This window comes from Gobio gobio (assembly GCF_949357685.1).
Source record: "Gobio gobio genome assembly, chromosome: 11".
Taxonomy (NCBI): Eukaryota; Metazoa; Chordata; class Actinopteri; order Cypriniformes; family Gobionidae; genus Gobio; species Gobio gobio.
This window is the reverse complement of record NC_137104.1, coordinates 17,315,240-17,342,188: the sequence shown is the minus strand read 5'-3', so window position 1 is coordinate 17,342,188 and position 26,949 is coordinate 17,315,240. Positions and strand designations below refer to the sequence as shown.

The following is a 26,949-nucleotide window of genomic DNA, read 5'->3' as shown; positions in this document are numbered from 1 at the left end:
GAGTGCGACAGCTGAAACCCATGTCTTGCATACGTCTGTGCGTAGTGGTTCTTGATGCACTGACTCAAGCTGCAGTCCACTCTTTGTGAATCTCCCCCACATTTTTGAATGGGTTTTGTTTCACAATCCTCTCCAGGGTGTGGTTATCCCTATTGCTTGTATACTTTTTTCTACCACATCTTTTCCTTCCATTAGCCTCTCTATTAATGTGCTTGGACACAGAGCTCTGTGAACAGCCAGCCTCTTTTGCAATGACCTTTTGTGTCTTGCCGTCCTTGTGCAAGGTGTCAATGGTCGTCTTTTGGACAACTGTCAAGTCAGCAGTCTTCCCCTTATGATTGTGTAGCCTACAGAACTAGTCTGAGAGACCATTTAAAGGCCTTTGCAGATGTTTTGAGTTAATTAGCTGATTAGAGTGTGGCACCAGGTGTCTTCAATATTGAACCTTTTCACAATATTCTAATTTTCTGAGATACTGAATTTGGGATTTTCCTTAGTTGTCAGTTATAATCATCAAAATTAAAAGAAATAAACATTTGAAATATGTCAGTCTGTGTGTAATGAATGAATATAATATACAAGTTTCACTTTTTGAATGGGATTAGAGAAATAAATCAACTTTTTGATGATATTCTAATTATATAACCAGCACTATATTACACATTTGTGATGATGAAGTTGCAATTTACTACAATGATTTAGGTAAAAGTTTTAATTTGACTATTTCAAAGTGCACTTTTAAAAGAATTTCAAGTGTGTTAAGAGTGTACTCTCTTTAAGTGGCATTTTATTTCATAATATTATATCTCCAAGTACAGGTTTATTTTAAATACACTTTTAAGATTTGAAGGACATTACAAGTGCAAATTTAATAAAACTAATATACTCACATACTTTTATGTTTTTTGAGCTTGACAAACCTAGCCCACATTCACTTTCACTTAATGAAAAAAGCAGCTTGAACATTCTACAAACCATCTCATTTTAATTTCCACAGAAGGAAAAAAGGTCATACCGGTTAGGGGAAAAACTGAGAGTGAGTAAATGATAACAGAATTATCATTTTTGGATGAAACGTTCCCTTCATTAAAATTAATGAGAATATTGGTAAGTCATCAAATCCTTCATTCACTGTTCTTGGCGTGAAAGGTTGTCAGTGAGTCATTTGAACTGACGAGCTTGAAGCCAGTCAATTATCTAAAAAGCTAAAGTAGAACTGTTCATCCAAGCCATTTCCACTGTTAATTAGCCAATAAGTAAAAAGCTCATGATTAAACCAGACAAGGGGTTTACCTTTATTGGACAATGTTCCAGAGAAATCTACTGCTACCTGATGTGATCACTGACATTTTTGTTCTGTCTCAGTTAAAAGTCAAACCTGGACTGAGGGCTAATAAACACACGGCCACATGCTCACAGCATGCTGCAATTCATTCACGGACCGTAAGCTTGCTGGCATTACACAGGCTATGACAAGTGAGCAACTGGATTTTTTAGCTTAAATATTTCAATTGGATTTTAATGGAAATAAATAAATAGTTAATTCATAGAAAATCTACAGAGCAGCTGATTGGTTCTCCTAAAGCAGGCTGCATGGCCATTCAATCTTTTTGTTAAATCTACATAACCTATATATATCCGTCCCAAACTGGTTAAACTAGGTGCATCGTGTTATAGGATTTTTTTCTAGTCCTCCTCCTTCCCCAGCACCACCTGCCTAGATCTGCTATCTGCTCCCTACTGTCCTTGCAGCAGCTCTTATCCTATTCCCTGTATTTATGTGCATTTTATGGCAACAGCCATCACTCATGCCAGCAGCAGCAGCGTAGAAGATCTAGGCCCCGTCCACACGAAGCCAGATCTTTCCCTATCCAATCTTTTTTTTTCCTCGTTTCAAGAAATATCTGCGTACACACAAGAGCAATGAAAACGATGTAGTATACATGCCAGGCCAGTATGTGGCGCTGTAATTCTGCCACAGAAATAAACTAAAAACAGAGAAGAAGAGTTGTGGCTAGAAGGGGTACAGCAATGGTAGGAAGTGAGGCAAAATCTCACAATAAAATAATAAATAAATAAATGTTCTACTTACCAGATGTACTATTAACGCCTACACCCTAAACCTACCCTTACAATAACGCAAATACAGTAATTAAATGACGCAATATTGATGTGCGCATGCCCAGTGCCCATAGTTGTATCCCTTTCTAGTTTTTCCCCCATGGGACGTGGTGAGATGACATCACCGTTTCACAAAATATACGAATTGGCTGTACACACAAATTTCAGATTTATCCACTCTGGGACCCGGTTTCAAAAAATATCGGTTTCATGCTCCCAAAACGCTGGATCCGTGTGGACGAAATGCTGATACGGTAAAAAAATTTAACGTATACAGCTGAACACGTCTCCGTGTGGACGGGGCCCTAGTCCACCAAAACAAGCCTATATGTACCTTCAATTCTTATCAATAAAATGCTGTTTAAATGGTTAGTTCACCCAAAAATGTAAATTCAGTCATTAATTACTCACCCTCATGTTGTTCCAAACCCATAAGACTTTCATTCATCTTCAGAACATAAATTAAGTTTTTTTTTTAATTAAATCCGAGAGCTTTCTGTAGTCTCCATTGACAGCTACGCAATTACCCCTTTGATGCTTCAAAACGTTCATAAAGAAATCGTAAAACTAATCCATATGAATTGAGCGGTTTAGTCCAACTTTTCTGAAGAAACTATGATGAACAGATTGAATTTTGGCTTTTATTCACATATAAACATTGATCAGGGTACATAAACAGAAGCTCAACCGAACCTGCTTGATGCGCGGGAACAAACCTCTTATGCAGAAGTTCAAACGTGCTGCGTAACACAAGAATGAACCTCATTGGTTCTCGCACGTCAAGTGAGAATGCGTTGTGCTTCCGTTTACCACAACTGATGTGAATGTGAATAAAAGCCTAAATTCAATCTATTCGTGTCTTTTCAGAATATTTTGTACTGAACTGCTAAATAAATATGGATTAGTTTTACAATCTATTTATGAACTTTTTGAAGCGTCAACGTTTCAGTTGCGTAGCTGTTTATGGAGGAACAGACAGCTCTCATATTTCAATAAAAAGATCTTCATTTGTGTTCCGAAGATGACCGAAAGTCTGACGGGTTTGGAACAACATGAGGGTGAGTAATTAATGACAGAATTGTCCTTTTTGGGTGAACTATCCCTTTAAGTCTATTCTGAGAGTTGTCATGATTGAATTACAGGTATCACGGTTTTCCTAGAAACCCATCATGGAGAAAACTGTTCCACAGTTCTCCACAAACCCAGAAAAAAATGTGCCTCCAAACATGATGGATATAAATACCATTGACTTGATTTGCCTAATGTGGAGAACTGGCCTAGACTGACTCACTAATAAAGCTGTATAAATGCAACAGACATTAACCCAGATGCAGTGACAGTGTGAACTCACTGGAGGCATCCGGTCTGGGCGCTGGCACAGTCAATGTACTGCTTGAGGGCCAGACGAAACTCCTCCACTTCCTCCTCCAGCACGGACAGCTGCCTCTGGACGATCAGGATGTGCTGGGAGGGAGGTCACAGAAGAGAGCAGCCCATCAGAGAACAGCAGTCAGAAAAGATGCCTCATACAGGATTCAGACCATGGGTTATTTATAAAAGTGTGCAAAATTGCTCCTGGATCAGTTTTCTCTTGCGGATACATGAGGACCTGATTTAACATGTTATTCTGTTTGATTATTTATGAAATATTCCCTAAGATGGAGATAATATGGAAAGTAACAAGCTACAAATGAGTCCAAAAAGACACGGTGAGAGGGTTGAGAAAGCACTGGAAGAGAATCATTATAAAATATCTGCAAGGATGGTCATGCTCACTAAAGGCCCGTTCACACCAAGAATGATAACTATATTACTTCAAAGATAACTATAATATCTCATTCTGTTTATTCTAAGCGTGTGTCTGTCACTTTAAATGCTCGATCTTGTTACATCAGGATGGATTCTGATTGGCTCTCAATGGTTTTATTGTTCATCAGCTGGATAAATTCATTCTGAAAATGATTCCAACGATATTGTTTCTTTGTGCCATTATCGTTATAGCTGTGGTGTGAACAATTTTTAGAACTATATCTTTATTGTTATCGTCCTTGGTGGGAACGGGCCTTAAGGCTGAATTTATTTAAATAAAAAGACAATAAAAACAGTAATACTGTGAAATATTATTGCAATTTAAAATAACTGTTTTCTGTTTTAATATGTTTGAAAATGAATTCCTGTGATGGCTAAGCTGGATTTTCATTACTCCAGTCTTCAGTGTCGCATGAACCTTCAGAAACCATTCTAATATGCTGATTTGGTGCTCAAGAAACATTTCTTATTATTATCAATGTTTAAAATAGCTGCGTTGAGTCCCCGATAAGAGATGTCAAATCAACAATATTCCAGAATTAAGGGGGTGCAAGCACTGAATCCATGGAGGAGGATCAAACAACGGGGGAGAAGTTATAGGTTGATGTGACCAAACAAAAATTTCCATCTATGGTGCTGTGACTCAGACCAGTGTGAGAATAAAGAGAGACCCCTCAGGTCTCGAGCGTCAGATAAAGCCATGAAGTTGTGCATTATAATAGCTGCTTTTTATAAAATAGGTTGTTGACAGCTGGCTGAAGGGAACAGTAGGTGATGAGAGTTTGCACCCTGAGGCAAATGGTGACCTCTTCACAGGCACTGTGCTGCCATTTCCCATATTTCACAAACTATCTTTATCTACAAATACACACAAACAGGGGAAACTGCATTTTGTTTTGTAAAATGTGTCCGAGATTATTCACTCAAAAAAGTAAATGTTTGTGCTGCCTTAAAATTTTAAGTTTAGTCAACTCAAATATCCAAGTTGTCACTTTTCACATTTCAAGTTGACTAAACGTAACATTTTAAAGCAGCACTAACACTTACTTATTTTAGGTTGAAAATTATTTTTTACATTATATAATAAACTGTTCCCATATTTATCTGCTAAAAAATTAAATGTCAAGTGTGTCCTTTATAAGTATCCTCAAATCAAGGAGATATTTGAGCATAATCTATCATATGAATACAAAAAAAAAAAACGCTGAAGACTTGAATGCTAACTGAACATGAACAAAGCGATGAAATGATACAGATGCATTAGCAATGCCGAAATTGTTATTCCATGCATTCAGTTTGTGCTAGTGAATGTCAGTCTGACATATGACAAATTGATGAGAGCCTATTTAACTTCAACCATGAAACAGAGTTTGATAGACCATAGAGAGATAAATGATTTCTCATTTGGATGTATTAGAACGTGCATACATGCAATGAATCAGACTTGAAATATCACTCATAATAACCGACTGCTTAAAATCCCTGGAAGATAACCCATTTGCTTATGCAAAGGATGTCTGCGAGTTGCTCTTAAAAGTCATGTGAAATAGGATGGGAGTGTTATTTTGTAAAAGGCATTTGTGTGTAATGTTATGCTTCAGCATGTCCAATATAATGTTGTATTGTGCCTCTATCTGCAGTCACGCTTTACTGTGTTTACAGCCAGTCTCCACAGGGGTCCGGTGTCACTCTTTTACAAGCACAGAATCACAGACACACAAACCACCAATTTAATGTCTGTCAACAACATCTCTCTGAGAGTACTGCGCAAAAGATGGCAGAGCCAAATGAGAGTGGAAGAGTGATAGACAGAGGGAAAAAAAAGGAAATGAGAAGGAATAACTTTTTCAGATCCCCCCTGTTTCCTAGACGACAGGCGCCTGTGGTCACTGTGTGAATGCTTTTTTGAGAATATGGTAACAGACAAGGTGATCATAAATGACTTACTGATTTGTTGGTGCTTTCCAACACCTCTTCTTCCACAGGCTCCAAACGCAATTCCTATGAAAAAATCTAAAGTTAGTTCTGCCAGCTCTCTATTTGAATCTCAGGACATGTTAAGATGACATTTCACCCCAAAGCCAAAAGAAATTGGATGACAATTACAGAAATTTCCCCTCAAAATTCTTGCTACTTTACTGCTAAAATTCTCACACTCATCAAATTAATGGGGCATAATCTCATTCTCATACTGTTTTCAATGGAAAACAAAGTCTCATTTTCATTACCTAACATAAGTATTTATTTATTTTATTTTATTTTAGCAATTCCCATTATTCTCAATTGTTAGATTGTCATTACTGTAATCCAGTACTTTTTGTTTTATTTAAATCAGCATAAATAAAAAGCAAATACTACCAAGATGTACAGGCACTTAACAATTATATAATGCATTATGCTTATTATAGTACTTATGTTTTATTAATGCTTTCTCTTGAATTTTAGGTGAAATATGACTGATACATGTTCTTGACAGGTTTTGTGAGATTAAACCTCAAATTAAATTTTTAAATTAGATGAAAGAGTGATGACAGACAGAGAGAAAGCATTATGAGAGATTGTGTGTGTAGCCTGTTGCCTTTTTCTCGAGACGATCGATCAGCTTTTGCAGTCTGTTGATCTGAATTATCCACTGGTTGTCCTCTTCATACAGACCTGAAGAAACATACATTTCAGCACACAAATACAGCGTTCTCTCTCTCTCTCTCTCTCTCTCTCTCTCTCTCTCTCTCTCTCTCTCTCTCTCTCTCTCTCTCTCTCTCTCTCTCTCTCTCTCTCTCTCTCTCTCTCTCTCTCTCTCTCTCGCTTTTTTCACTGTCACATGGCTCTGTATTTGCTCTAAATGAATGTAATTGAATTGGAATCAAATATCTCTTTATTAAAAATTTCTGTCAGGAATGAGCACAATCAAAGATGCTTTTCACCTGATATATACTCTTCTAAATTGTGTATTTGATCTGTTAAAATTAAAACTAGACATGAAATCTACAAAATAAATGAAAAAAATATATATTACTATAATAAGATAATAATTTGGTTCCCATTAAAAGGTCCTAGACTGTCTCCCTATATTCTTTCTCTTGGCTCTCACCGATAGTCTTTCCTCACACTCCCTCCTACCTAAACTTCCTTCCAGATCTGCTCTCAGCTGCATGCCTGCTGTGTGCGTTTGTGCCCTTTTCTTTCTCCAGAGCACCAAGGCTGAGAATAATCACCTGAATTGACAAGGTTCATAAGTGGGTTGTTTGGAGACAAGCTGTTATTCCTTTGAAGTCTTCGATTAGATCTCCTTCCTGACCACTGAATGGGCAGAACTTCTGGCTTCACTGGCCCCTGTCTGCGATCGAGACGGCGCACACAGACACACATGCAAAAGCAAACACAAACGCACAATGAATACGTGTAACATGTTTTTTGTGAATCATCAACATGAATCATGCTCATCTCATTATTAGCTTCTGATTATTCTACCCAGGGCATGGGAGGTCAAAAATAACTATAACATCAGTATCACATATGGCCAACCAACACAATCTCACGGGAAAATGTAGCTATTTTTTACGATTGGCGATTTCAAATTAATTTGTACGATGTGAATGGTACAAAAACATGATTATTAAAAAAACATAAGCATTAAGGTCCACCCCTAACCCCACCTCTAAAAATACCTGGGGTATATGCAAATCGTATTAAAACATACAAGTTTGTACGAATTAGCCACCAATTTGCCGAAATGGTTACAAATTGCCATGAGATTGTGTTGGGCCGACTGATCAATATTCTTAGGGGATTTTAATACTCCTCAAAAATAATCATTTTCAACATGCAGCAGGACTCAGAAGTGAATTTTCTAATTGAAAATCTGCACAGAAGCTGCTAGTTTAACAGATCCCATAACAGAAACGTTAACATGGATAAAGCTGTGTGTAGGTGTAACGGACGAGGGTCAGTAGGAGCTGTGCGTGTAAACCTCACTGGCCTCAAGAGGCGCGCTAGCGACTGACGCTTACGACGACTGTCTTTAGCAGCCTTGTTAACATGCCCCTGCCATGCCGGAGACCACAGTTCGAATCCCACTCAGAACGGGGTGCGTAGGATCGGTTACATATGTATGTAAAATGATTAACTTCTACTAACTTCCCCTCATGCTTTGTTTAACATTGTCACCGAAGTACTGACAACACCTCTAAGGACCACTGAATGCCTAGAAATACAACGTATAGCCTCCTTAATTAGACTTGATGACTGCAGCCCGAAACACAACGTTCCCAATAAAGAATCCTGCTGAAGAGTGAGACTCCTGGTCTTCACTTCAGACTTTTTCAACAGTTTCGGTGCCATGACCTGGATAGAACTTCTGGCTTAACATTGCTTGAACCTTTTCAGCTAAACTATGATTTTGCAAAGTATGTCTACAGACCAGCAGGGCCGTAGCTGGGGTATCTGTTCTTTAGGGTATCTGTTCTTAGATTTTTAAAAAAAATTGTTCTTTTAAGAGATGTTCGCTAAACAGTTCTTTGGATAACCAAACATGGTTCGCATCGTGGCGAAACTCTTCTTTTGGAACCTTTTTTAAAAGAGTGTTGTGAAAAGAACTATTGTCTATAAATTCTTCTACTTTTACCTAACTTTAGAAAACAAAATCTTAATGGACTTAAGAAGGTTTAATATGCTGAAAATATATTAGAGTCTCCTGGTCTTCACTTTTGAGTTTCCAACAACCCCCAGGTGTGTCAATGTAACATAGATCTTCATACATATTTTGAACAAAATGTGAGTAATCCTCCCCATATGCTAGGGTGTTGTGGGTAGTTGGCGGGTGTTGTTATGCGGTTCAGTTCCAAGAATGTTGTGAAGGATTTAAAGATGGTTTCCGTCCCTCCTTAACAGTAAGTCTGTGGGGTTTATTTCACTTGTTTTATTGTCCATAATAGCACACCTCCCTTCAGCAAGCTGCATGATTTGTAGTATAAATGTGGGATGAGTTACATCTATACTTAGTTATGGGTTCCTTGAAATCCCTAACCCACCATCAATAATAATAGTGATTCTTACCTTTAAATTTTTTTAGAATCCTACATTCTAGGGTTTTTCACTGCTGTAAAAACAAAAATTCCTATGCTAATATCATTCATACATTACATCTTATTGAATTGCATAAGCAGAAGCAGTGTATTCACATGTAAAAGAAGCTTCAACATTTTCATCCATCATCAAAACGCAGTTCTTAAACATTATGACTACACTGATGCCTCTTTGATTGCACATTAATTTTCTACACTGTTCCTCTTGTAACATGTATGTCTTGTTTTGGCTTGGTTTTCATTGTGTTATGGATTTTGTCTTCCTTTACCCAGTTTCTCAGTTTGTTACAGAGTCTTTAGCGACCCGGATCTCTCACGATAATATAAAACTCTCCTGATATTAGAGTAACACTTACAAAATAATAAAATAAAGCATATTTTGTTACATTTTGGAACTTGGAAGGGTTCAATTTGAGCATGATGCCATCATCACTGTCCTCGTCAGAGCTCATTTCCCAGTATATTCAGCATCTGGCTCAAATTTGCGATCTCAAACATATTCTCAAATTTATATTTTGATCGCTTACAGCTTCTTCTCCAGATCCACCATCAAGTGACAGTAATATTTGATTGCGTTCAGCACTTGCTCTGCAGCGAAAAAAATGTAATAATCTTTTCTGTGTAAGGTTTAAAATGTACAAAAAGTCAATGGGATTCTTCCATGCTTTCTTCCTGAACAGGAAAGGGTTGCTTTGTAGATGGTTTACGCTTGTAGTATTTTCAGGATTTCATTTCTTTTCATTAATGGTGGTTAAATGGTTTTCTGTATTACATGGGTCTCTGGACGAAATGGTTTTGTCAATAATGAGGCTTTTGTATAACGAACAATAAATGTGTACATTTGATGTCTATCCATGGCAGTTTGTCCAATGCTACTTTCACATCCCTCGAATCATCTCTCGTATCCCCGTATCAACACAAATGAAGCCCTAAGCACTGTAATTGCATCATTTTGTGACTTCTTGCGAGCATAAATGGATTTTAGTGCTAATCTAATTTATCGATCCAGACTTGATAATCTGGTTAGGGTTTATTTTGTAAAAATGACCGCCTGATTGTATATTGCCCCTTACTTTTATGATAAAGTAATCATGTGCCTTCAACTGTTTAAAAAGATGTTTTGTAACTGGAATTTTACTACTTGATTGTGAGTGAAAAATCATAATACGAAATCAAATTATATCTATTGTTCAGCTGTTCTCGAGCAGCAGAGGAATGCTGTGCCTATTTTAACTCTGAGACAATGAAATAAATAGAGGCAGGCAGGTGTCAAATTTAAGGCTCGGTTGGCTGCTCATTATCCCTAAAGACACTGTTGCACAACGCACATCCTGAGGGGAGCTTACCCTCTGTGGTTAAAAATGGCTCACAACCGCATCAGCACACCGAAATAAGCAGCACATGAATCAGAGCCACACAGGTGATTAAAACTCAGCTGGAGTCACATCCACAGACCTGCATGAACCAACTGACAAATGCAAGAAATCGTTCTCTAGAGATCAGCCACCTCTTATACAGTGCATACACTCTTAAAAAATAAAAGTTCTTTATAGTGGAAAAAGGTTGTTCAAATTATTAAAATGTTCTTTGCACTAGAGAATTTTTTTTTTTTTAAAGAACTGATCACTGAATTGTTCTTTAGGGAACCACGATGGTTCTTCTATGGCATTGCTTTGAAAACCCCCTTTTGGAAATTGTATTTTTAATTTGAAAATTATGCCCTGTGAAAAACTAAAATTAGCAGTAGTGCTGCTTCATTATAGCTGGTATTGGTCTTCTTTGCGCACAAAATGCTGCACACCGGTGCTTTGAATGGGGTAAGTGCTCCTGTGAGGTCTGGATTCAGATTTGAGCACATCTCCCTCGTTTCATCCCTGTGTGCGGTGCTGCTCCTCAGAGAGCCTGACTCGACGCTTCAGACAGAATAGAGAATGGACCACTCTATTTCAATTGGTTCTGGCCACCAGCCACTTTGACCACATCTAAAGCAGTGGGAATCAATCCCCCTAACCTGCACACAATGAGCTGGTCGTGTAACACTAGGCCTCGCCATCTCAAAGCCTTTAGGCTCAAAATGTGTATGCACTTAATAAAAAAACAATGTTATGAAACTCAACGCTGTCAGCTGTGACACAAAATCATGGTGACATAAGAGGTTACACGTGTGTAGCCATGTGATGACATTCACAGGTTTGCTCTGTCCTTGGAAAAATTATGAAGAAACCCCTTAAAGGTATAGTTCACTCAAAAATGTAAATGTTGTCAGCATTTATTCACCCCATACCTGTATGACTTTCTTTTGTCCATGGATTGAAAAAGGAGAAAAGGAGAATCCCAATGCTTTTTTTTTCTTCCATATAATGAAAGTAAATGATGACCACAGACTGCTATTCCCTTATGAAAAAGGAGTGTGCTTAATTTTACTCAATGTGCACTTGTAGTGTACTTCAAATCTTAAAAGTATATTTATAAAAGAAAACTGTACTAATGTAAAACTATGTATACCATTAATGAAATAAAACACCACTTAAGTGTAATTAAAGTACACTTTCATGACTGTTTCTTAACACACTTAAGTACACTTTTAAAAAGTGCACGTTGTACTAAAGCACATGTAAGGTTCAATGCAAATGACATTAGTAAAGTATGTTTTAATTTACCATAAATGTGTGTCACTACATCCGGCAGTATTTAAACCGTATTTCAAGACAGTAGAGGTAATTATTAAATTGGATGGTTGATGATGATTTAACTTTTTTTTTACTTTAGTTAGTGTGTAATGTTGCTGTTTGAGCATAAACAACATCTGCAAAGTTACGACATTTAACATGTTCAATGCAAAGGGAGATATTTTCTTTTAAAGAAATCATTTTTTAAAGGTGCAGTGTGTAGTATTCATGAGGATCTATTGACAGAAATGCAATATAATATACATAACTAGGTTTACAGTGGTGTATAAAGACCTAACATAAGGAACCGTTATGTTTTTATTATGTTAGAATGAGCCGTTTCTATCTACAAACATCGCGGGTCACCATTTTGTGCCACCATGTTTCTACAGTAGCCCTAAACGGAAAAACTAGCTAAAGAGCGCTAGCTACTCTCTGCTGTCTCAGACGATGACATCTTTGTCCTGTGTCGGCCACCATAGTGCTTCTCTATGTGCTTCGAAAGGGAGGGGTGAGCAGTGTTCGGTTGCATTTCGCAACCTCACCGCTAGATGCCGCTAAAATTTACACAGTGCACCTTTAAGGACTACAACGAGCTTATTCAAGGGTTAGTGACATCACTTGTTCTATCTCCGTGCAGCATTTATTCTCTGGCTCTGAAGGCATTTTACAACAGTTTCCACACGAGCGATTTATTGCACACGAGCATATTCAGAATTATCATGACAGAATATGCTAATCAATGACACAATGTGCAATGTGCTAGGACTGCCGAGACTGGCCCCGGGGGGAATAGAGCGCAGTCTCGTGGGTATCCCCCGCCTGCGAAGGACGATGGACGAGGGTATGTGACAAGCTGGGCGGGCGAGAGCTGTGAGAGAGTGGCGCGAGAGCGGTGCATGATCGATTGATGAGCGCCAGCTGCGCGTCACACCGGATCTCTCATGGAGGAGCCACGGAAGCATAAAAGGAGGAGGGACGACAGTGAAGGACGAGAGAGGACCAGGCCGGGACTTTATGTTGTTTTGTTTACGTTTGGTTAGCTCATTTGCATTTAAAGGGACAACCACAGAAACAGCTTGTTTTTGCTCACCCTCAAAGTGACAATTTTAACATACTATAAAAAAAATATCTGTGGGGTATTTTGAGCTAAAATTTCACATACACATTCTGGTGACATCAGAGACTTATTTTTCATCTTGTATAATAGGACCCCTTTAAATGGGTAAAAAAAAAAAATCAGTCTGTATTTCCAATAGCATATCTTTTTCAAAATATGCTATTTTAGTGCCCTTTTGGATCTTGCCTGCCCCTGGTCACTTTCATTGTATGGAAAAGAGCAGTGTGATCATTCTGCTTAACATCTTCTTTTGTGTTTTAAGGAAGAAAGATAAAAAGGATTTGTGATGACATGAAGGTGGGTAAATTATGACAGTTTTAATTTCGGGAGAACTATCCCTTATATACAGTATCTATCTATACCTAAATATGTGTTCTGTCCAAAATCATCCAAGCAAGATAAAGGTCAGAGGGGACTTGGCATGCCAGTGGAGTGGAGATATTTTGAGTGTGCCCATGGGATTGTGAGTGAGGCTGTGTAGTAGCAACGTCAAGATCTGTGATAGGCTGACCGAAAATGACTTCTGAGGACTGAGAAATGAAGAGATGCAGCGAAAGGGAGCTGTTCTTAAGCTCAGAGATTGGCAATGGCAACGCCACTGTGATTTTACAACAACAATGATTCCCGAGTTAAATAATTGACCTTTAAATTGTCATTGTACTAAAGCCAAATTTTTTATTTTATTTATTCAAAGCCTTTATATATAATGTATTTTAATGCATCAATTACGCCCACCTTATAATACTTTGTATGGTCTCATGAATAATTGTCACCAGTGGCGGCTGGTCAATAGAGGGCGCTGGGGCACCGTCCCCATCAAAATTCCAGAAATATACATGTATACAAAAATGATATAAAAATTTAATACAAATAAAATAGTTTACTCATACGACGTGCAGGCTGTTAGTAAGCATTTAATAAAAACTGGCTTTGATCGGTTAACTAATATGTTCTTTAATAGGTTTCATGCGGTTTCATGCACGAGGAATGCCGGACAAATGGATGTCTATCTGAGTCCAAAAATATACGGGCAGCATGTGACCTGAAGCTGGTCTCTAATTGGTTTTTGAAGATCCTCCTCCGGACGCAGGTCGCTACGTCCCTGGCGAATCAGAATTGGATGCGTGTTATTTTATCCAATCTGATTGGTCTCGTCACCTGTCATTCAGCTTTCCACTCTTGGCCACTAAAGCGAAAGTGCGCGGGCGACACAGTCACTCCGACTCCGCCAAAACCTTGTTATGATGATCACTTTCGTAGAGATGGCAGCAGTTAAACCAAATTCTTTCACAAGGCGTTCGTTGGAAGATCCTGAACCAGACCAACGCGATTAACAAATCCAGCAGCAGGCCAGTGACAGAGGACGCAGCTGCACTCTGAGCTTCACGCGCTTGTTATGAGAAACGGAGGTGGCTGGCTGGATGTGTTGTTAGCAATGCCCTTTATTCCTTTCCCTGTCTTTTATTTCAAAGTGTCGGTACTGAAGTTTTGTGGACAACAACGGGGGTAAGAGACCTCAAATATCTGACTGAACAATGCAAATGTCATGACACTACTGAGATGACTGACTTTAATCAGAGAGTCATTTAGAAATTTGCTGGCCAGAAAGAAAGGAGAGCAAAATTTATGTTCAAATAGTCAACATGCTAGTCTGTTGTTGCTGTTTTGTTTTTTGTTTTTGTTTTCTCATTCAATTATATGTGGGAAATGAATGTCTAAAAAGATAAAAGTGAAGACACTGTCTCAACCCCCCCCCACCCCCCATCCCCTGCTGAAAAAAACGCACCCCCCCCCCCCAAAAAAAATTTTTAATTATCACCAGCCGCCACTGATTGTCACCACAGTTATAATAATACTTATCTATTCATTCGACCTTTAGAAAGTATAATGCATTAAAAGATGACAAACAACCAATTTTTAAGGAATATGAGAATATTACAATGCATTTTAACTTTGGTTACAATTATTTATGAAAAGATATAATGCATTATAAGTTTTATAATGTATATTATGAATAACTTTATAATGCATTATACATAAAAGCTTTTTGTTACCATTTTTACTTCTTACTGTTAAAAACTATACCTATAAGCTATAAGCTTCACAGAGCTCAGCCAGTCCTCCAGCCCCGCTGCTGCTAGAAGCTTGCTGCCCTGCGTCGTCACTGGAGATACCCAGCCAGGATGTCGAGCGCCATCTGCAGCGCCTACGGCTCCGCCTCCAGTCTCAGTTTCCCTCGTTCTATCGCGTTGACCTGTCAGCTTCGTCCTGGCTCCTCCCACCATCGGCTCCTCCAGGGACCCTCTGCCTAGTGACTCCACCGTGTTCCCCCGTCCCACTGGCTCCCCCTTGGTCAGTCGTCACTCCACTTACGCCACGGACATACGGGCCATTCGCTATGCTCTGTCCCTTCTCCCCTAAGGCTGCAGCGGGCTCCTTCCTCCCTTCAGCATCACCTCTGTCCTCGGACTCACCGCCATTGCCCCAGTCCTCGAGTGCTCTGGCTCCACCTACTACGCTCGTCACCGTGACATTGCCTGGGTTGCCAGCACCATCGACCCTTCGTCTGCACCATCGGATCCTGGGCACTTGTCTCTGTTGGTCGTCCCCCAGATGTCGGCAACCATACCTACTACATCTTGACTCCTCCCGCATTCGTCTCCCTCAAGGGCTGTCGGCTCTGGGGAGCTCTGGGTCTGCACTATCCACCTTCAACATCTGGGTCTCGACGTCCAACCCTTCACAAAATCCTGCCACCATCCCTTCTCTCCTGCTTCCTTGCATTGTTTCGCCATCTCCTCGTCCCCCTCCAGAACCCCCTCCATCCCTCCCTATGTGTCACTGTTATGACGCGAGGTCGCACCTTGTCGGAGGGGGCATTGTGTCACCATTCTGTTTAGTTTTGTTCATGGACTTTCAGTTTGTGTTTATTTGTCACGTGTTTCTTTGTTCTGACTCCCTCCACTCGTCTGTCTCCATAGTTACTGACATTATTAGTTCATATGTGTCAGCTGTGTGTAATTAATCATCCTCGTTTGTATTCACTAGTTAAGTTGTTCCTTCTCCTACACTCGGTCCAGTCACCATTATGTTTAGTTCTGTCGTGCGAATTCCGGTCTGCCTGCTTCTTGGATTACCTGTTAAAGTACATGTGGAACTGCATTCACCTGTCTTCGTCGTCCTGTCTGCATGCACCCGTGTCAATTACAGATACAATATTTGATTTAAAAAATAACATTAAATAAGATTAATTAATGCTATAGAAGTATTGTTATTTGTTAGTAAGGTTAACTCATTCTAACTAATGAGACCTTATTGTAAAGTGTTATCTATATTTCATGTTAACTCTGACATACAGTATATGCATACAAAACCATGACACTAAAATTGAACACAGGAGGGGCTGAAGCAACCACTAAACAAGGTCTATAATTGCCTCTGTTTTACTAATAACTGCAATAAAATCTGTATATTTCAGTGGCGCATAGTTATTAAGTTCGACACACTGTATCGCCTGCAGAGGCGATAATGAGGAAATTAAAATTTTCTGATTAATTAGGATGCAATTGGCTAAATTAGAGCCAGAGTGTTTTTAAGGACAGACAGAAAAAGAAAAGAAACGCTTCCTTTTAAAACCCAACCTCAGCATTCATCATTTCTTTATGCCAGCTGCTCCAGCTAATTTTCGTGAGATCGTAAGGTGAGTGGAACAGCACAGCTGCTGCACACTGAGAGGAAGGAGAGGTAGTGGGCACGCTGACACACACACACACACACACAGTCTCAGGCACGCTACGTACCATGCAATCATCCAGGTGCTGGAACAAAACAGCTCATTTTGCATTCTAAATTCTGCGCTCTATAAGGAGCTGACCCCCACGGTAGGCAATGCAGCAGACCCTCCTCTGCACGTAAACGCAGTGAGTCAGAGATGCTGTGAGCTTAAAATGAGCTGCTAATCAACCGCAACACACACACACAGGTTCTGTTGATTCGGTGCTGGTTTAAACTGGCATTCGTCCCCTTTATGGACAAAAACAAAGGCCTGGGTCATCAGTCTGCTGCTCACCTGGTCCATTAATAATTAATGCCGTTGATGCACTAGATATTCAGTACCAAGGGTGGCTGTGCACAGAATCCTTTTTGCTTGAGTGCTGCCTACATGGATGTTGAAAACTGATGTGTTTAGATCTGAGGGGACTCTGCATGTCCAATGGTGCAGAAGAAATCCACTCAATACCACTAAAAATGCTAGGGTCTGATGATTTGGGAGCGTGTGATTACTTTCAGTACATGGTCAATAAAGTCATCATACATATACACTCACCTAAAGGATTATTAGGAACACCTGTTCAATTTCTCATTAATGCAATTATCTAATCAACCAATCACATGGTAGTTGCTTCAATGCATTTAGGGGTGTGGTCCTGGTCAATACAATCTCCTGAACTCCAAACTGAATGTCAGAATGGTAAAAAAAGGTGATTTAAGCAATTTTGAGCGTGGCATGGTTGTTGGTGCCAGACGGGCTGGTCTGAGTATTTCACAATCTGCTCAGTTACTGGGATTTTCACGCACAACCATTTCTAGGGTTTACAAAGAATGGTGTGAAAAGGGAAAAACATCCAGTATGCGGCAGTCCTGTGGGCGAAAATGCCTTGTTGATGCTAGAGGTCAGAGGAGAATGGGCGACTGATTCAAGCTGATAGAAGAGCAACTTTGACTGAAATAACCACTCGTTACAACCGAGGTCTGCAGCAAAGCATTTGTGAAGCCACAACACGCACAACCTTGAGGCGGATGGGCTACAACAGCAGAAGACCCCACCGGGTACCACTCATCTCCACCACAAATAGGAAAAAGAGGCTACAATTTGCACAAGCTCACCAAAATTGGACAGTTGAAGACTGGAAAAATCTTGCCTGGTCTGATGAGTCTCGATTTATGTTGAGACATTCAGATGGTAGAGTCAGAATTTGGCGTAAACAGAATGAGAACATGGATCCATCATGCCTTGTTACCACTGTGCAGGCTGGTGGTGGTGGTGTAATGGTGTGGGGGATGTTTTCTTGGCACAATTTAGGCCCTATAGTGCCAATTGGGCGTCTTTTATATGCAAACGGCCTACCGGAGCATTGTTTCTGACCATGTCCATCCCTTTATGACCACCATGTACCCATTCTCTGATGGCTACTTCCAGCCGGATAATGCACCATGTCACAAAGCTCGAATCATTTCAAATTGGTTTCTTGAACATGACAATGAGTTCACTGTACTAAAATTACCCCCACAGTCACCAGATCTCAACCCAATAGAGCATCTTTGGGATGTGGTGGAACGGGAGTTTCGTGCCCTGGATGTGCATCCCACAAATCTCCATCAACTGCAAGATGCTATCCTATCAATATGGGCCAACATTTCTAAAGAATACTTTCAGCACCTTGTTGAATCAATGCCACGTAGAATTAAGGCAGTTCTGAAGGTGAAAGGGTTCAAACACAGTATTAGTATGGTGTTCCTAATAATCCTTTAGGTGAGTGTATATATGATTACTGTTGTAAGAATGCACATGTTACTTTAATAATCTTTCATTAATCCTGTCACAGTTTAGCCACAACGAAAGCACTCAAATGGCATTTAAAATCTGAATAAAATACTGTAAGTGATTTGCAGGAAGTTGAACATTTAACAGTGTTATAATGCTTTCACCGCTTGTTCCGCTCTGCTGTCACAGACAATTCCCTGTTTAAACCTGATGTTCAGCTTCCAAAGAGAATGATTGAAAATATCCACTCAACTTCTTAATTGTTTGTTTGACAAAATGTAAAAGTGTATTCTGTGTCACTTGCCTCTCCTGCCGGGTCTGCTCAGCTGTGGTCTCCATGGCACACTCCAGAGAGCTCTGGAGAGACTGCAGCTGACTGGTGGTCTCCTTCAACAGGAACCGTGTCACAAACTTCTCCAGATGCGTGGCTTCCTGGTAGTCCTGCAGATTGAAGACAGAGTTTCTTTTGTCACTGCTTCTGTAGAATGGGCTTTGAACATATAACTGGCCTTTTAGCCAGAATGTTAATTATATATTTCAACCATAAAATGATTGATACTATATCTCAATCATAAAATATTATATAATAATGTATAATAAATTAATGCATGCTGAATGAATGCATATGAGCCAAGCATGCAACTACCTAGACCAGAACATTTCACTCTATGTTAAGATACTTGCAATAAGGTGAACGAAACAGTTCATGCATCATGACTTTCAATTTAAAGGTACAATCATAAAACATTATATATTAATGTATAATTAATGTACACTACCATTCAAAAAATTTATTATCTTATGTTCATCAGCATTTAATATAAAAATATATTAAAAACAGTGATATTCTAAAAGTATTACAAGTAATTTAAAATGTAATTTATTCCTGAGATCAAAGCTGAATTTTCAGCATCATTACTCCAGTCTTCAGTGATCCTTCAGAAATCATTTGAATATGCTGATTTGCTGCTCAAGAAACATTTCGTATGAATATCAATGCTGAAAACTGTTGTGCTGCTTAATATTTTTGTGGAAACCATGATTCGTAAATTAAATAGCATTCATTTGAAATACAAATATTTTATAACATTATAAATGTTTTTACTGTCACTTTTGATTAGTTTAATGTATTAATTTTGAATGGATATAATGTATAATTCATAAATCTTATTAGCAGAACAAAATAACATTTATTCACAGTGGCAGCCCGAAAGGGCTGAATAAAATCAAAAAGCTCAGTGTAGTTTTTCTACTACACTGTTCTATTCAGACAGCTGAATGAATGCATAAGAGCCAAGCATACAACTACCTAAACCAGAACATTTCACTCTATGTTAAGTTCTTTGCAGATACTTGCAATAAGGTACATGAACGAAACAGTTCATGCATCATGACTTTCAATTTAAAGGTACACTGAAACTTACTTTGTAGAACATTTAAATAGTTCATCAACCAAAAATCCCAAACGTGTTTTTGTCTTACCCTGATTCACTATGTTAAGCCTATTATAAGTTAATATAAGTCAAACAGATGCTATTTACACCAAGTGTTAATAGCAACTAGATTCTATTTAAACTAAGTGAAAATAACAGCAAAATAGCATATTTTCTTAATGATAATTGCTATTTACACTACGTGCAAATAGTGACAGATGCTATTTACACCAAGTGTAAATAGCAAATAGATTATATTTACACTAAGTGAAAATAACATTTTCTTAGCGATTGATGATATTTACACTAAGTGCAAATAGCTATAGATGCTATTTACTAAGTGAAATATACTAAGTTGATATATTCTATTTACAACATAAAAAAAGTAGCAGTCCTTTGCAATATATGTAAATAGTAATTACATGTAATTTATACTTTATTTTGACAGATACATACTATTTGCACCTCAGTATTGTTGTACATTAATAGGGTGTAATAATAACATAGAGAGTAAAGATTATATTTATTAAAATTATTAAATGGATGCCGCCTTAATGGGACAATAAAAGTCCTCCCTACACCTACCCCTACCCCTAACCGATAAATGCTTTTATTATTATTAAACATTTAGTCAGGCACTTTATTTCCACATTTAGAACATTTTCTTAATTTTTATTGAAAGTAAATGCATTTCTGGTGTGATTTGTGATGAGAAAAGCGATTAGAACAAACTTTGCAAAAGGCTGATCCGAACCCATGTCAATCACGTCAAAATCAAAATCCATTAGCCATACGCTTTACTGACTGCACCACTAAAGTCAAATACAAGCGCTTTTTTAAATCTTGTTTGACCCAACCAGGCATTGTTACGCGGAGCTAGTGCGAATAGCACTTGCCAACAAGGCACGCTATTTGCACTTGGTGTGAATAGGCACTTTATTTTAGACCTGTCGGGATGGTTTTTGCAGGAAATTGTGTACATGCATCACTCTCCCCTGCATGTTTTGTCATATCCATAAATACAGAAAAGTTGTTCTGGCTACTTTGATGCCTGTATGGTGGGAGTGGCATATTAGTTGTCACAACGAGCGAGAAAAGATAAACCGACAGAACTAATAAAATGAGAATCAACATTGGCTTGTCTTTTCGGAGATGGCGAGAACTGAGGGATTTGAAATGTTGAAGATGCGCTTTTATTACTCAACAGGTGAGTATAAGGTACTTTATTGAACAGATATATTGCCATATGTAGCTCTCTAACAGAGTTCATTATCTATTGTGAAGGGTCATAAGCTGTCTGAAGATGCATGTGTAACCCCACCTGTTCACACCACCCACTCGGAGTGGGACTCGAACCCAGATCCGCCAGCATGAGAGTCGGACGCTCTAACAAGGAGGCTAAAGGCTGCAACCCCTAGTGTCAATCGGAGCGTCTCTTGAGATCAGAGGAGTGAGGTTTACTCGCACAGCAACTACTAGCTGGCCTCCGTTACACATGCAAAAAAAAAATTAACCACTAAGTTACATAGTGTACTTTTAAGAATATAACTAGGCTATATCTTGAACCGAAATGCCAGAAAGCCTCTTTTTGAATGTGATTTTGTGTCACATCCACAGTCTAAAAGGCAGTTCTGCATGGGTATGTTATTTACGAGTGGTACATCAGTTATTCAACGTTGGGAAACAACAGCCGCCTGTATAATTATGTTGCACGCCTAAGCAATCGTGTTCTGTCACTATAAGAAAAGCCATTATTAAAGCTGAGAACATCCCTCAGCAAACAGGATGCATAATTCTTCTGAGCATCCAGTAATGAAACAGGTGCTGCAAGTCTATTATGAACATGCCCAAGATGTTGACGTTCACAAGATAGGGAAATCCAACACATCGACCAACAACGAACATTTATTTACAAAGCTGGTTAAATGGACAGTCACAATAACCCTCAGCATGAGTCACAGCAACTAAGACCTCTATAACCTGCAGATGTTTAACAAGCGCAGATATCTACTCTTTCAGTGCATGTGGCCGACATTTTCAGCTGTTTAGACAATAGCCATGTAACAGTATATATAATACACACACACACACACACACACACAATTCTATTGTTTCCAATAACTAAGGTGAGCAAACTATGTTAAAAGGATGTCATCCTTATGAAAGAATATGTATTTTAATATATAATTGAGCAATTAATCTGTCATAACTCTACCTGCAAACTGCAAGAGAAATTGGTTGGATGATACGAGCGCCCACAGTATGACATTCAGAAGTGTGGTTGCTGTTTATAGAGGTGGCCTGAGGGCAGAGACCACACAAATCACAGCAGCTGGTTTGCGCACCCACTCATGGCCCTATGCAATAAACACAATGCTATCTGTTGCTATACAACATAACTATCTGTTGTTGATCATGACTAATGGAGCTCATGCAATAGAGATGTACACATTATCAAGTGGTGTGAAGAGAAAGATCAAAGAAATGTGGCTCCTGATGGTTTGTTATTACACTATCTTGTCTTTGTTAATGCCTTTTTTCTGTGGTTGGTTGTGCAAGATTTTAAAGAAATTAATACTTTTATTCAGCAATTATGCATTAAACTAATCAAAAGTGACACTGAATTCAGGTTTGCCATCACAGGAAAGAATTACATTATTAAAATGCACAGATCAGGCATAACATTATGACCTAATATTTTGTTGGTCCCCCTTTTGCTGCCAAAACAGCCCTGACCCGTTGAGGCATGGACTCCACTACACTCTAAAAAAAAGTTTCTATAAGGCACCAAAAATGGTTTTTGGCTCGTAATCATAGGGGAACCTTTTTTAGTGCTATATAGCACCAATTTTGGTGCTTCAGTGGTTCTTCAGCGGTTCTTCAGAGGTTCTTCACCGGTTCTTTGACTAAGGTGCTATATAGCACCTCTGAAGAACCGCTGAAGAACCACTGAAGCACCAAAATTGGTGCTATATAGCACTAAAAATGGTTCCCCATGATTACGAGCCAAGAACCATTTTTGGTGCCATATAGAACCTTTTTTTTTTATAGTGTAGACTGAAGGTGTGCTGTGGTATTTGGCACCAAGATGTTAGCAGCAGATCCTTTACGTCCTGTAAGTTGCGAGGTGGGGCCTCCATGGATTGGACTTGTTTACTCAGCACATCCCACAGATGCTTGATTGGATTGAGATCTGGGGAATTTGGAGGCCAAGTCAACACCTCAAACTCATACTCCTCAAACCATTCCTGAACCATTTTTGCTTTGTGGCAGGGCACATTATCCTGCTGAAAGAGGCCACAGCCACCAGGGAATACGGTTCCCATGAAAGGGTGTACATGGTCTGCAACAATGCTTAGGTAGGTGGTACGTGTCATAAGTAATATCCACTTGGATGGCAGGACCCAAGGTTTCCCAGCAGAACATTGCCCAAAGCATCACACTTCCTCCGCCGGCTTGCCTTCTTCCCATAGTGCATCCTGGTGCCATGTGTTCCCCAGGCAAGCGATGCACGCGCACCCAAAAAGAAAACATGATTCATCCGACCAGGCAACCTTCTTCCATTGCTCCATGGTCCAGCTCTAATGCTCATGTGCCCACTGTTGGCACTTTCAGCAGTGGATCAGAATATTACTGTTGTGAAACTTTGAAACATTCTGCGTTAGTTCAGGCAGGCCACGTAGTCAAGCTCCGCTATCAGCTGATTGGAAAAATTCCAACCCGCCCATATCAGCTGATCCGATTGCTATTCACTCAATTGGCAACTCTCAAACAGGGTGCCTTACTTAAAGCGTAGCTTCACTTCAATCTGCCTGCTGGCTGCTTCTGCTGCACACTGCTTTGCAACCCACCACCACTCCCACTGTTCCCTGTCTTGGCTTTTCATGGAGCTCATGAAAAGAATGGGGAATTTAGAACAGAGCCATATCGCCAAATGTACATTTTTGCAAAATATGCCAATAAAAAGTTGACTAAAAGTGTGTCTATGGTGCTTTTGACTTAAGTGACTGAACTGTATTTTTGATCAAAGAAATGCAGCACAGTTTTTCAAAAAAAAAATCAGGGTTTTGATTTAACAGGATCTTCAAGTGTTTTTATTGTTCATATAATGTTAGCATATCATATATCAGTGGACAGTAGTTCCTACCATCATTCATTTGCACTGTTTTGCTTAGTTGTGTTTTTCCAGTAGTTGAAGAGATTTTTCTTTTTACATTTATTTTGTGTTTTAATGCCCAGAAATGCATTTGCATTGTACACAACTGTTTAAATATTTTAAGCACAGCAAGCAGAGACATTTAAATGATCTTTTCTCACTATTTGTTTCTCTGAGGTTTAATACTGGGAATTCTGCGTTTGCCTCTAAATGGGAAGCGTGTTATTCCTCATAATCTTTGAACATCAAATCGAAATGAAAATCTGTCTGCACAAAGTCAACATACTTAAACCATGCAATGAAAAAACACTACAGCAATTTGCACCTCTCTATGATCATCATCAGCAGACGTTTCATTGAGAGAATTTGTTTTTACTGCTCTTTTGCTCAGACTAATGAGGAAGGTTTAAAGATGTACAATAAAACATGGAAGCAAATGCCAGTAGTCTTTCACACAAAAAAAATTCCCATTGAAGTTTTGATTAATAATGTTTCACTTCCTCTGTCTGCCTCACTAATCAAGGAGGCATAATGAAATGACACGGCACTGCCCTTCATGCCGACGACTCAATTTCTGAGACGCTCACATGCATTAAGTGACATGTCTGCTGGGCCTGGAGTCAGCGCTTGGCTAATTCATTATCTGTGCGAGGTAGCAGACAGTCTCCGTTAAATGGCTCGACGGGAACTGAAGCACACATCTCGTACCTGCGTTCCTCAAACGGTCAGCGTGGACTGTGCTGATTACTGACCTCAGACGGTCAGACTGTTCAGACCAGAATGTCAGTGCTGATAACCACAGACAATACTGAACATCTATATAAGCAAGACAGCAGCCAATAACCCAATTAATACATCTGTGAGCGGACCATCATGCATATCACATGAAAGATGCAGTATTTTAAAATATGGATTTAAAGGTGTAATATGTGGGATTTTTACAGTAAAATTTCCAAAAACCACGAGGCCAGTGTTATATTTATTCCAAATGTTTCCAACTATTTGTAAATCGTGAGAAAACTGCGATTTTAACCAAGGAACCGGGACATGTGAGGGAGTTGCTGTCAATGGCGTCATTTCCGCGTTACCCTCGGTTTTCGCTTTTACTGCCGTAGAAACCATGGCAACAGACGTGGGCAACTGCATAACATCTTGCGGCATGCTGTTGTAGTTTCGTTCAAACATTATGGACCATGGCATGCAGACTTTGGAACAAAATGAGAAATCAAATGAGGACCAATATCAACGTGGCGTTTTTGAGATGGTGAGGGCTTCACAACAAACTTTGACTTGACAGAGATGCCGTTCTCACATGTGCATTATTAGAAAAGCACAAATGTACATAAAACGAATCAATGTTATGAAGCAAAACACAATGGAATATTAGAATATCGTGAGTATGATGTTCTACTGTTGATGTAGCTTACCGCTAGTCTCATACAGCCAACAAATTATAACTTTCAACACACTCAAATGCAGTTTAGATAGTGTGGACCAAGTGAAACAGCATTGAGTTCCCTCACAATTTTAATACGTCTAATAAACTGACCTGTATGAGTAGTAATTCAGCATTTGCGGGTAGTTCGGTAGAATGAAATGTCCTAATTTCTTTCTATCCCCCAGGACTCGCGTGTGGCGCTGATATCTGTCTCTTATTAGTAATCGTGCCCTGCTTCATACCATAGTCATGTTAAAAAACATGAATGCATTCACTCATCCATATTTCCCCATAAAGATTATTAGATCCATCGGTATGACGACCACATTATTATATATTCAGATGTGGAAGTAACCTATTTCCTATGAAAGTACAAGACTTCTGATTCATTAGCCACTATGGGTAAATAACTAGAAGAATAATAAAGTGCAGTAAACTATTGCACTACAAACCAGTGTGTTTATGATAATGATAATACATTAAAATAATATGATAAGAAATATCAGTTTGCAACATCAATCAGCATAACGGACTACAGCTAAAATTAATTTAATTTTGAGTTTTCAGTGTTGTTTTAATGTATATTGCTGCCTTGTTTATGTCTATAAACTGTAAAAAAATTGTTGGTATAACTTAAAAAAATAAGTAACCTGGTTAAAATTTTGAGTTCATTGAAATACAATTTTTTTGTTAATACAATGAATGAAATTGGTTTAATAAATAGCAACATAGAAAAATATTATTGTATCTGAACCACAAAAATTAAAAAAAGCACAATTTGGCATGTTTCACTGCATTATTACAAATACAACAAAATTACGCAATATGCTTACAATATATTTTAATAATATTTGAATAAAGGGTGATTTTGATTCTCAAAAACGTTCATTGTATTAACTCAAATTTTTAATTTCAATGAACTCAAAATTTTAAGGCAACCAGGTAACTTACTTTTTAAAAAACATTTTACAGTATATAGTTTTAATAAAGTTTTATTTTTAGTATATTTAATTTTAGTTATCTTAGTACTTAATCTTACACTAAACAAAAATAATAAAATAGCTGTATCTGAATAGCTGCAAATGTTTTTTTTAATAAATAGTTAATGTTTATGTTTATTTTCATTCTTGGTTGTTGTTTTTTATTGCTTTAGTTTTAGGTAACAATAATATCCCTGATTCATTCTAATTCAAATTGTTGTTTTTGTTCCAAATAAATGTAAAGATATCCGAATGTTTGCAAACATAATTTTTCTATATTTAGCTATATTTCGAACTTCTTTGTACCCCTTGAGTACTATTTTGTAAGTTCCTCAAAGGACAGCCACATAATTGTTTGATTTTGAGATTTTAGTCAGATATTTGGTTAGATTTATTAAATATTATCTTGACAAATAAGACTCAATTTTGCTGGTACATCCACTGTATCAAAATACGGAAATTAATTATGAAAAATTAATAAAGCACTTATTTGATCTTATTGAGATCAAACACCATCTCCCCCTGCAGCTTGTTGAGGACAGAGAGGCTGTGAGCAGCATGGGTGTTTGTGTCAGACAGATGTGAGTCTTGAGA

At 38.6% G+C, this 26,949-nt stretch overlaps 2 protein-coding genes across 2 annotated transcripts in view; both read right to left on the bottom strand.

The window, feature by feature from the left end:
* Nucleotides 1-26,949, bottom strand: part of bzw2 (basic leucine zipper and W2 domains 2) — a 440,416-nt gene that overhangs the window by 348,395 nt on the left and 65,072 nt on the right. The gene's annotated exons all lie outside the window — the stretch shown is intronic.
* The window catches only part of necab1 (N-terminal EF-hand calcium binding protein 1), a 46,821-nt gene that overhangs the window by 5,600 nt on the left and 14,272 nt on the right, over nucleotides 1-26,949 (bottom strand). The window contains exons 6-10 of the mRNA XM_079829122.1: nucleotides 18,653-18,789; nucleotides 7,146-7,267; nucleotides 6,509-6,585; nucleotides 5,878-5,931; nucleotides 3,473-3,585 (exon numbers count right to left, since the gene is read on the bottom strand). Coding sequence (XP_079685248.1) covers nucleotides 3,473-3,585; nucleotides 5,878-5,931; nucleotides 6,509-6,585; nucleotides 7,146-7,267; nucleotides 18,653-18,789 — 503 coding nt within the window. The remainder of the gene's footprint in view (nucleotides 1-3,472; nucleotides 3,586-5,877; nucleotides 5,932-6,508; nucleotides 6,586-7,145; nucleotides 7,268-18,652; nucleotides 18,790-26,949) is intronic.